Below are 12,110 nucleotides of genomic sequence, written 5' to 3'. Positions count from 1 at the left end.
ATTTAAATTCTTATGAGAAAATACACATAACCTAAAAATTAGAGAGAATACAAGCCTGATACATTACGTCTAATTTCCAACACAGGAATTTGTTTGCAATCACTGTTAAAACACCACCAAGCAACTGCATTTGGGAGAGAAGTGAGCCTCATGACACGGGAGAAAACAAAGGTTATCCAAGGCCTCCTGGGAGGGGGGCAAGTGATGCTCAGGCCAGGGCTCTCTTCTGCCCTGCTCCACCCCGTCTCTCTTCAAATCTGACCTGATTCTCAAACACAGTGAACGGTTGTTTTCCAGTTCCAAATATTTAGAAATCCATGTCGTAAACCAAAACATAAGACAAACAGATAAGACGTTGTTAAATTTATTTTCTTAATATGAGCTCAATTTTAGGTGAACTATGGCTCATGAAACAGGATATTTTGTAATACTGATGATTCCAAATGATCTAGTGTCCTAATTAATACCAAAGGTGAAAGGAAAAGTGTTGAAAAACAGCAAAACACACACATTTAGTTTCTATAAGATACATACACACGCATGCACACACAGAATCCTCCTTCCATAAACCACTGTCACCAAAACCATGGATTGGAATGAACTCCTCACCTCTCAGAAGTCCCGCTCTCCCCCCAGCTGAATTATTCGTATCCATTTCCCGGAGAGCTCTGCCCCTCTGCCCGTCCAGCTACACACAGCTCATGCCCACTGCAGCGCTCTCCACCTCCCCGCCCCCTTCCAAGTCACCTGCTCCCTGACCCAGCCTTCCCTTTACCTACCACACTCTTCTTCCTTCTTTTTACTCCCAACTTTCATCACTGGCCAGATCTATCTCCTTGTTAACACACACCCTTTAATCTCCTGAAACCAGGCGTCCACCCACATCACCGCACTGGGACCACCATCTCCAAGCCAGTCACAGAACCCAATGGTCTGTTTCACTCAGTCCGCTTTTTATCTCTGTCACACCTCTGCTGGCCATCCCGCCTCCTAAAAGTTCTCCCCTCCTTTGCTCTCAACTACACTGTGCTGGTATCTGCGCTCTCTTCCTTCCGCCTTCTTTGTCTCTAGGGGGATACCTGTCTCTACTCTTTCCCTCCTTGCTATTATCCTCTCAAGAGAATGCAGTCAGCAGTTATCCACCCAAGCTGCCAAGTTCACACACCCATCCTCCATCTCGCTAACTCTAAACGACTATAAAAACACATTCAACTGAACGTCCCGTGATCTTAAACTCAACAAATCTGAAGTGGAATTCAGCATGCTTCCTCTAAAACCAATTCCCGCTCCAGGCTCATCTGTGGTCTTTCTCCCAAACACTCCTGTAGGAAACCTAAAGTCAACCTTGAGTTAACTAACATGCTTGTCGCGATGTCACGGCCAGGCAGGACCAAGTGCCACTGGTTTTCCCGTTACAGCATCTTTCATCGTTCCGTTCCCTGTGCCTCAGTCCACTGCCTGTTATCCCCACTTTCACACTTCCTCAGCTAAATGGAAACAATGCTACCAGACTCAGCTTCTCTCAGGAACTCCTAGAGTACGCCATCTCCACCTTTCACGTAAGGAAGGATTCGTGGAGTCCCAGCTCCCTGGAACGCCCTCCATAGCCCCTCTCACCCAGTTTACCCTCCGGCCCCAATGCCCTTCCGTTTCCACTCTTGGTGATCTCATCACCACCTCCCAAAGGCTGAGCTTTTCCTCATCCTCCAGTTCCGGGGACAACTCCCGCCCTCACTGAGCAACCTCAGGTGGCGCAGCTCTTCCTTGGTGTGCATTTTGTCCTCATGTTAAACAGTGGGCTCCACAGGGGCAGAAGCCACACGCTTCACCTCTGGGTTCCTCTAGCGTGTACAAGAGCAAGGGCCCAAAATACGGTCTCTTGGTGCAGAACAGAGCTACCTCACCCCCAAATGAAGGGAATCTTTTCATGAAAACATAACAGAGCAATGCTTATATACAACTGTAATCCTGTCAGCAATTCACAGTATTTTGAACTAGGTTTTTAAGCTATTTAGCATCCCCCAAAAGTAGTTCTGAAGCTAATGCAACTCTTGCCCCATTTAACCCTCACCTCGACTTAAACATTAAGAGATTACAACATGAAACACATTTGAATTACTCTACAGCACCACGTGACAGTCCTTCTGAAAGGTTTAAGAAAGAAATCTGAATTCATAATATATAGACTTAAAGAGCATCCTACCTTTTCACAAATGGGACTGTTGTCATTTGCATCAAGGACTTTGACTTCAACTATAGCTTTTGATGAGAAGGTCCCATCAGTTGCTGTGATAGTCAGAAGATAATTGTCCCTTTTTTCCCTATCTAGAGGTTTCTTCACATAGACCTTCCATTCATTCTGTATATTTTCAATAGCAAACTGCCCCAAAGGATCCCCTCCTATTAAATCAATGGAAAGAGATGACAGTCAAATTTGTTGAAATAATAAAAGGAATAACAGGAGAAATAAATTGTACAAAAGATATATAATATTATGATTCAAAAGAATTAAGTTTTAAAGAAAGTAATTACACTTAAATTAATTTTATTAGCTTTCCCATTCACTAACCCCTCCCACCCAAAACCCTCAAAAAACCCAAAAACCAAAGAAAGCAGCACTAAAATGTGTATTTAAACGCAGCATTAAGCCAAATAAAATTTCAAGACTATCAGTAAACATTTTAGCCTATACTGAAACGATAGATTTTTAAAATTATAATATCTTTTTTATACAGTGTATAAAGATCAACAGAATGAATCATCAAAATCAGCCTAATGAAACAACTACTGGCTTTGCTCAGGCAAAGAACTTGAAACATAGCTTAAGAGATGTTATTTCTACTTATTTTAGATATACTAAAATCGTCCCTTCAACTCTCAATTTCCATAAAACACATATCTCAGAATTTATACTTCTAATACAACTTAATTTTAAATTAAACCATTCACTTTAAACACGCTACCTGTTATGTAATATGTAACTTGTCTGTTGATCTCTTCAGAATCAGCATCCGTGGTACTCAGGATGGCAATTACGCCCCCTGGTGGATCATCTTCACTCACAGTCCCTTTATAAATCTCTGCTGTGAACCGTGGGGGACTATCGTTGACATCGGCGACAGTAACATCCACAATGGCTGTGGAGGAGAGCTGAACCTTTTCACCATGATCTGATGCAACCACCTTAATCTGATAACTGTCTCTCTCTTCGTGGTCAAGTTCCTTTAGGGTTGTAATCCATCCTGTTTCCATGTTAATGGTGAAAGATTCGATGACTTCTACACTTTGTGACTGATCTAGACTGTACATAACTTGGCCATTGGTTCCTGAATCTAGATCAGACGCCCTGATCTGGATGACTGTGCTTCCCCCTGGCAGGTTTTCAACAGTAAATGCCTCATATGGACTAGACTCCAAGACAGGGCTGTTATCATTTGCATCTTTCACTTGGATACTAACATCTACAGAAGCCACCACCTCATAGTCATCGTGAGTGCACCTGGCAAGTACGGAAAACTGGTACCACTTAGTTGTCTCATGGTCCAGACCCTTCTCCAGTTTCAGTCTCCCACTCTGTCTGTCGATCACAAAGAACTCATCTCTGTTGCTCTCTGGAGTATTCCCTTTGACTAGGCTGTAAAGGACAGTCTCGCTATGCTCTGCTCGAATGAGATCTATTTCTGTTCCAATAGGAACGTCTTCTGAAACTGTATAGGTGTAAAATGGTTCTGAAAATCTTGGAAGCCGCATTTCTGGTGGAAGTACTTTAACGTAGACGGGAACAACAGATTCTTTGGGTGGAGACCCATTATCCACAGCTCTGACAAAGAAAGTGAAGACCTCGTTTTCTAAGCCAATTAAGCTTTCTTTTGTAGTTATTATGCCAGACAGTCTGTTAATTTCCAAATTCTCTTTAACGCCTTCAGAATCTGCTTCAATGGCATAGGTGATGTCGGCATTGGATCCCTCATCAGCGTCACTGGCAAGGACTTTGATGACCGACGTCCCTTTGGGAGCATTGGATCCAACATTCACCTCAAACTTGGTTGCTCGAAACTGTGGTGCATTATCGTTGTCATCTGTAAGGATGACGTTAATGGTGCAGAAAGCAACTTTTCCACCAGTGTCCTTGGCCATGAAACGAACTGGGATTACTTTTTCCACTGGGGTTTCTCGATCAAGTTTTTCTAAAGTAAAGATCTGTCCTCTCTCATTTGTGTAAAACCTGTCTTTGGCAAAGTCATTTATAATATGGTAGGTAACGTGACCGTAAATACCCGAATCCCCATCAGTTGCTTTAACCTCGGTCACCAGGGTGTGCAAGGGAGCATTTTCAGCAAGCTCCACTTCATATTCGTTCTGAAGAAAAATGGGACTGTGCAAATTGCCTCCAATCACACTCACATGAACCTGAGCTGAACTCCTAAAAACTCCGTCAGACACAGAAACCTGAAGGGTGTACGATGGCTTCAGGGCGTGCCGGCGCAGGTTGGAGAGCGTGATGATCCCCGTCCTGCTGTCAATGACAAAATTCTTATGATCATTGCCAGACAGAATGGAATATTCCAACTTGTCTATGTCTGAACTGTCCGCATCATAGGCTTTTACACAGGTCACAAAATGCCCATGGGCAGCGTGCTCGCTAATTCTGGCTTCATAAATCTGTTGGTCAAATAGGGGTGGGTGATCGTTGAGGTCGGTGACATCCACTGTGACAACCACTTCGCTGCTCAGAGGAGGCATGCCTCCATCAACAGCCCTTACGAAAATCTTGTGCTGCTGGAACTGCTCAAAATCCAAAGTCCTAACCAGGGAAATGAGGCCAGTGCTGCTGTCTATGTGAAAATGATCATGACTCTTGCTATGATTCCCAAACATATGGTATGAAATCCCTCTGTTTGGTTCTGAGTCAGAATCTGTTGCTCTGACTTGAACCACGGATGTGCCAATTACAGATGCCTCGGACAGGGTGGTGGCATAGGACTGCTGGGCAAACATGGGAGGGTTGTCGTTGACGTCTTCCACGATTACGTCCACAAAGACCTCGGCGTGAGCACCGGTCAAGGAGTCAGTCGCTCGGATGCTCAGTTTATATGCTGGGTGGGACTCAAAGTCCAGAGGCGCTATGACATTGATAACTCCGGTGTTGAAGTTAATAGTAAACTGGCTGAAAGGATCGCCATCTGTGATGCTATAGAACACTTTCAAGCCCTCTGGACTGTTGGCTTGTACGTGGACAACGGGGCTGTGCATCTGGACGTTCTCTGGAATCTCGGCGCTGTAGAAAGGCTTTTCAAACACGGGCATGGCTTTGTTCATAACGGTGATGGGAACCATGACTTCAGCCGAAAAAGCTGGGTTTCCTCCATCTTTTGCAACCACTGTGACGAGATATTCTTTATTTAAGGTGTCAGGTTCAAACTGTTTTTTCAGTGAAATCTCCCCTGAGGCTCCAATTTGGAAGTGTTCGTGGTGTTCCTTGAGGTAGTAGTGCACTTCCCCGTTCCTGCCGCCGTCTCTGTCGATGGCTGTCACGTAGCGAATAACATGGCCCACGGCGGTATCCACTTTAACGACGGCGTAGTAAGGCAGGTTGACAAACACTGGTGCATTATCATTCTGGTCTTCGACGATGACCTTTACAATGACACGGGCCACCGCTGAAGGCTTGCGTTCTTGTGTCACTTCCACTACCACATCAAAGGTCTCCTGCTGTTCCCGATCAAACGGTATGCCAGTGGTCGACAGAACTCCGGACGTGCGGCTGATTTTGAATCTGCGATCTGGGTTGAGGATGTGATAAAACAGGGGCTCGTTGATTGGATTCCCGATAGCAGTTATGACAGCTAATCTTCTGGCTTCAGTAGAATTTTCTTTCACTACCACAGAGTAGAAATCTTGGGTAAACTTCAGCTGACTTTCTTTGCTTTCTTTCACGTTAATTTTCACAGAGGTTAAGCTTGCAAATCTGCCATCAGAGGCCCTGACAGTTAACTCATAGCGGCTCCTCAACTGAGTTGTGTTTTGTACAGTTATAGTACCAGTCTTGTGGTCCATTAAGAACTTCTCCCCGATGTTGCCTTCGGTGATGGAGTACATTAACTGTGACAGTGCGCTTGAATCAGCATCTGTAGCATTTACTGTAATGACCTTGACTCCTTTGTATGTTGGCAACAAAAGAGATGCTTCATACAATGATGTGGAGAACACAGGAGGGCAGTCATTAATGTCAATAACATGGATAGTCACGTTGGCTGCATATTCAGCAAATAAACATGGTGTTCCCATGTCATGAACTTGTACAGTGAAGTGAAAAGTACTTGTTTGTTCATAGTCCAAACTTAGTACTGTGTGAATAGCACCAGTGCTGGAATCAACAGTAAAATATTTGTGTATAGCTGGTTCAACAATGTGATAGACGAGCAAAGCATTTGATTCTTTATCAGCATCAGTGGCTCGAATAACTAATGGGACATTCCTGTCTGTTAGGACCACACTGTGAATTGAAGCTGATTCGCTAATGAGCCCCGTATATTCTGCCTGCGTAAAAACTGGCAAGTTGTCATTTTCATCCTGCAGATGCACTAGAACGGTTGTATTTGTAGACAAACCAGCCATGTTAGTTCCTTGTATTGTCAATGTATAAATGGGCAAAGTTTCAAAATCCAAAGCTTTCTGAGTGATGATACTTCCAGAATGTGGATTAATATCAAAGGCATCAGCTATATTTCCATCTTTTATTTCATATACCACTGATGACTGACTATGGGCTGTAACCATTCCGACAAAACTCCCAATGCTGATAGTTTCACTAATTTCAACAGAATACTCTTTTGATGTAAACTTGGGAGAGGCGTTGTCAGCCATGGTGACAAAGATACACACAGAAGTGATTTCACTCATTGGTGGGTTGCCTTTATCTATAGCTTTTACCATTAAGTCATATTCCACTTGGTTACTTCGATCTAATTCTTTGGCAGTTTTTATAGAGCCCAAGATGGGATCAATTGTAAAAGAATTTCCAATGTTTCCTGGGAGGAGAGAAAAAAGCATGTTAGAGAAAAATACAAGGACCTATCAATATTCGAATGGAACTTGTTTTATTCAATTTGTCTCATTTTTTCAATTTGTTTCATTTTTATCTACTCTAAGGGCAAACTTTTCTGTTTTGTCTATAGATTATGAAAAGAAACAGAAGTAATATCACTCTGTACCTAAAGCCAAAAGTCACTCTCTCTGGTTGAATCAGGAATGTGTTGTGGAAGGATCTGGTTATCCTTCCATAAAAGAGTTTAGTTAATCATCTCCAAGAGTCCCTCAAAACCCCTTTGGAATATATTTATTTATCACTTGCAAACTCTCAAGAATCTTACCCACTATGAAAAGGGAAGGCTTCAATTAAATTTAACAAACTTAAATAGAGTTGGCCCTTATTTTATGCATTCGGGGACTTGGTGAGTAAGCCTCTGTGTACTCTGCCCCACTTTATGGGTTTTTTCCCAAGATTTCAGTAATATCCCCTGAATTTTTTCAGGTCAATTTAATTTCTAGGTGAGTGGTTCTCAACTGGAGGTGCTTTCACCCAGAGGGACATTCAACCGTGTCTGGACCCCTTTTTGGTGACCACTACTTGTGGGGAGAGGGTGCTCCTAACCTCTAGTGAGTAGAGGCCAGGGATGCTGCTAAACATACTACAATGCACAGGACAGCCCCACAGCAAAGAACTTTCTGGTGCAAAATGTCAACATTGCTGAGGCTGAAAACTCTTAAGATTGTTTTACTTGCTTTTCTTTAGACATTTTCCAGCTACGTTATGTACATGTATTTAGCTGCAAATGCAACTCCACAATATTCCATAGTTTTGTGCCACTTGAGCTCCTCCTGAAACCAGGAGTTTACTACAGTTCTGCAGTTTACTCTCTTTCTGGGTAGATCAAGGCAGTGTGAGGGTCCTCAGATTCGATCCAACCACGAACCCTTCCTCCCTTTTCTGTTTTATAAACAGAGAGTCCAGAATCATTTATTCTAGTCATAGAACTGAATTGATCTAGTCTGAGGAGCTGCCGCAGAACTTGCTGACGCAGAAGATCATGAAGCTCCCCATGCCTGAGTCTTTAAAAGCTTACTTGACATATTTTAGGGGAAAACAACTTCGAACAAGAAGAAAGAATGCCTACTGATAACTCCTTTAATCTTGAAAATGTAGCATTTGTTAGGAGTTAAAAATTCTTTCTTTCATCAGAGGGAATTTATAGTGGAAAAACGTATAACTTGTTTCTTAGTAATAAAAATGATGTATTCAGTGATTAAAAAGAATCCCTTTTATAAAATATACTTTTCTTTAAATCTTGGAAAATTTGAACTATTACACTTTACCCAAAACAAAGTCCACTTGCCACTTAACCGCCTTCTCAAATTCTGTGTTCCTCGAGGTCTGCAGTCGAGCACGGCCCTTCATAGACCAGAATTACTTCCTGTGACTTGCAAACCAGGGGCTCAACCAAGCACTCCTTCCTCCACATCATTACTAGTAAACACTTCCTCTACAGCTTTCATTTCCTTCCTTTAATACATTTTCCAAAAATCCATGATAGTTCTTTCTGAGGCCAGACCCAGTCTGGTTTTCATTAAGTCTGCCTGGCTCTGCGTCCAGGCCCCAAGGCCATGCCTCAACCTGCAACAGGACAGAGGTCCAGAATGTCTCCAGGCCACAAAGCTCTGAGCCGAACCCTGGCTGCCTCTGCCAGGCCTCGCAGACACTAATTTCCGGCCTGTGTGTACCTACGAGTGCCAGTGACCCCAGTTCTCCCCCACTGTGTTTTAGTTGGTGATTGGGATTCCAAGGTCCTTTCTCAGCTACCTTTGCATCATCCCCACTTCCAAAGCTGTGACTGGTTGACTGCTTGGGGGGCTGTGAAAACCTCTGGACAACTGTCTTCATCCCCACTCTTTACTACCCTATGTCTGTACTAATAAAGTAGCTGACCTACCATATTTTATATTCAGTCATCTAGATGCATTTCTCTTTTACTTTGTACAGTGGAAATCTTAAAGCTTCAAATACACAAGGCCTCACATGGAGGAATAAATGGATTTTATCTGCAGTGAGAAGGCTCCTCAATCAAGTGAGCACATCCTCATCTCGGAACCACTGGGCTTGGTGGGTCCCTGCCTGGAACGGTCTTCCGCCAGCTATTCTCACTGCCTCTCCATGCACGCGTTCATTCATTCAGGTTTTGCCCAAATGCCTCCTTCTTAGAGAATGTGGTGGTGAGGCCTTCCTTGACCTCCCCATTCAGCATGGCTGTTTCTGTCCCATTACCCTGTTTTTTCTTTACAGCACGTATTGTCACTTGTTCTCATCTGTTCTCCCACTAGGATGTAAGCTCCACTTAAGCATGGCTTGTTTGATTCATTATATTATCATCTCTGCCTAGAAAAATGCCTGACACATAGGAGACACTCAGCAAATGTTTGTTGAATGAAACAACTTTTACACATGTATGGAAAGAAAACAAATTAAATACCAAACAGGTTGATCAGCAGCTTGAAAAAAATTAATACATTCATTAAAGTACCATATTTATATTTCTGCTTGGTTTTGTTTCCCTGCATTTATGCTATACTTCAATCACTACCAACAACCACTTGTTAGATGCGGCACTTCATTTAAAAGTATTAGCAAAAGGAACGTGTCATGACTATTTGGAAATCTCTGATAAAAAATTTTTATTAGCAATGTGACATTCAAAACATTCTTTATTACTTGCAGTATCTCGACTTTGATAAAGACAGCTCTGAGCTTGTCAACGGTAACAAGAAGGTTACACAGGAACACAGCTAGTTAATCAGTGTATGGATCCTACCTGTATCAATACATATACTACGGCAGAAACCATCAGATTTGCAGATGGAAAGCAACACCATATTTATGTGGCAACACTGAGGGCTGCTGAGTGGCTTGAATGTGTCCTTGTCTGATCTAGTAATAGCCACATTCACCAAATATTGAAATATACATATGGCATTTGTGAACAAACTAATAGGGCAGTGACAGAAGTCTGTACTAGGTTGGGGCCTTAGTCATTCACTGTAGGAGAGATACTGGTTATTTCTAAATAGTTTTAAATTGTTCTTTCCATATGAACAAGGCAGTTATCTGGACAAACATGCAAATGTGTGCTCGTCAGCTATGACTGTATTACACATGTACACCCCAAAGGGCACATCAGAAAGCTGTGCGCAGGACCTGCCTCTTCCCACGGTGGACATGCCGTGGATGCTGACTGCCCCACAGAATGGCAACCTCTGTAAAGCTTCAACTGCAATTACATTTTACATAAGTTTGGGGAAGAAAACCAATTCTAATCAATAAGTATATTTACGGAGTGTCTTCTATTTCCAGAGGTTATGACAGTTTTGAATTAACAATCATCTACTTTAAAAAAATAAATAAAACGCTACAGCCCAGAGTATGGCACCGATGTGTCTCTTAACCCCTAACTCAATTATTACTGAAAATATTCTTTAATTACTTCCTTTTTTCCCTAAAGACTCCTCATCAGACCAAACCTTTTGCTCCATAAATTGCTGCTAATTAATCATGCAGTGTTATAGCCTGAATTTGTAACTACTCTTTTGAACTTTATTAAATGCAATCTGACACAAGTCAGAAGCAGGTGACTATGAATACACTGTTGAATGAAGGCTGTGTGACCATTTTATAGTGCCTACTATTCAACAGATTTACACACATACAATTCTACTGCATTTTAATCGTAGTTGTTTCCTATAAAGTAACCTGTATAGCATGATTTTTACATTACCAAATCTATCCAATTATCTTCTTTGAAGCCCAGAGTTTATATCAGAATAGGCCCTTGGTATTATCTATTCTTTGAGTGGAGACACAGTTCCATTCTTGGAATACCGAATTACTAATCCCATCAGTCATTACAAGCATTTAAAGAATGTGCATGCCTTCAGTCAGGCACCAACAATCATATTTTAAACGCCCAATTGCTGAAAACTATGTGAAAGCTAAGGGAAAGTTTAACATTTTCTCCTACACAAATCCAGTAAGTTTGTCTCGGGGGGAAAACTATTTTACTGAAGTGCTCAGGCACGTACAAATGGAATGCGCTTTTTTAATGGTTAAATTTCTGAACCAGTGGAAAAATCAGTTTTATTCAGGGCACTAACTACACTATAACACATTTTAACACTGCAACCTCGGGCAGTATATGAGGTCTTATTTGTGAGGGATGGCTTAAGCTTGGTCATTTTCAGGGAAATAAATGAAATTTCCAATATATTAAGATGAAAATAGTTGAACCACATAAAACACATTGATAAAGCAAAGAAGTACTCTCCATTTGCTCAGCTTTGGATTATATGATCTTCAGTTAATTGTACCTCTATCAATTCTAATGCCTAGAAAAGATACATAATTTCTAAATATGCAGAGGTATGGACTTACAGAAAAAAAGTTAAGTGGATGATCTCAATATTCTAAAATCACTATAGAGAAAGAATGAAAGAGTCTAACCTTTGTACTGACAATGGCACTGAGAAAGATGGAAAACTGGAAGCTGCCTTCTTGATATTTAATCACTTACTCACAGTATTTGGCACGAGTCGGGCAAGTCCCAAAGCCAGATGATTTCTGACTGAATAAATCACATGCTCTAAAGCAGATCCCTGTTTCAATCAGGGGCAGAATTCTTTTGCAAGCACATACATTTGTGGACCGATGGTAACCCCTACCTATCAAGCACAAGTACAAATGCTCCTAGCAGGGCACCGGGCATATAAAATGAGAGTCCACGGAATAAAGAAATGAATGAGTGAATAGCAGCATCAAACAGAACAACATTTCACTTTGTCACCACCGTTTCCTGGTGATCCTCCTTCTTGGAATCACCAGCAAGGCTCTGGACCTCTTGCCCTATCACACCCAGAGCTGTCCAGGCCCACAGTTCCAGCTGGTCTCCCTGCTTTGCTGTCTCCCGCCCAACTCCAGCAAGCCCCTTAGCCTTTTCAACATTTCTTCAAGCCCTCGTCCCAACCCTGGGACCTACTGTACCAACCCAATTCCATGAACGAAATGC

At 42.2% G+C, this 12,110-nt stretch overlaps 1 protein-coding gene across 3 annotated transcripts in view; it reads right to left on the bottom strand.

Moving 5' to 3' along the window:
• FAT1 (FAT atypical cadherin 1) overlaps positions 1-12,110 on the bottom strand; it is a 120,165-nt gene that overhangs the window by 23,492 nt on the left and 84,563 nt on the right. For all 3 annotated transcript variants that reach the window (XM_033400687.2, XM_033400688.2, XM_004277189.4), the window contains exons 10-11: positions 2,964-7,031; positions 2,204-2,400 (exon numbers count right to left, since the gene is read on the bottom strand). In XM_033400687.2, the coding sequence (XP_033256578.2) occupies positions 2,204-2,400; positions 2,964-7,031 (4,265 nt within the window). The remainder of the gene's footprint in view (positions 1-2,203; positions 2,401-2,963; positions 7,032-12,110) is intronic.

This window comes from Orcinus orca, chromosome 21 (genome assembly GCF_937001465.1).
Source record: "Orcinus orca chromosome 21, mOrcOrc1.1, whole genome shotgun sequence".
Taxonomy (NCBI): Eukaryota; Metazoa; Chordata; class Mammalia; order Artiodactyla; family Delphinidae; genus Orcinus; species Orcinus orca.
Note: the sequence above shows the minus strand (reverse complement) of the source record. Positions and strands in the feature narration are given on the sequence as shown.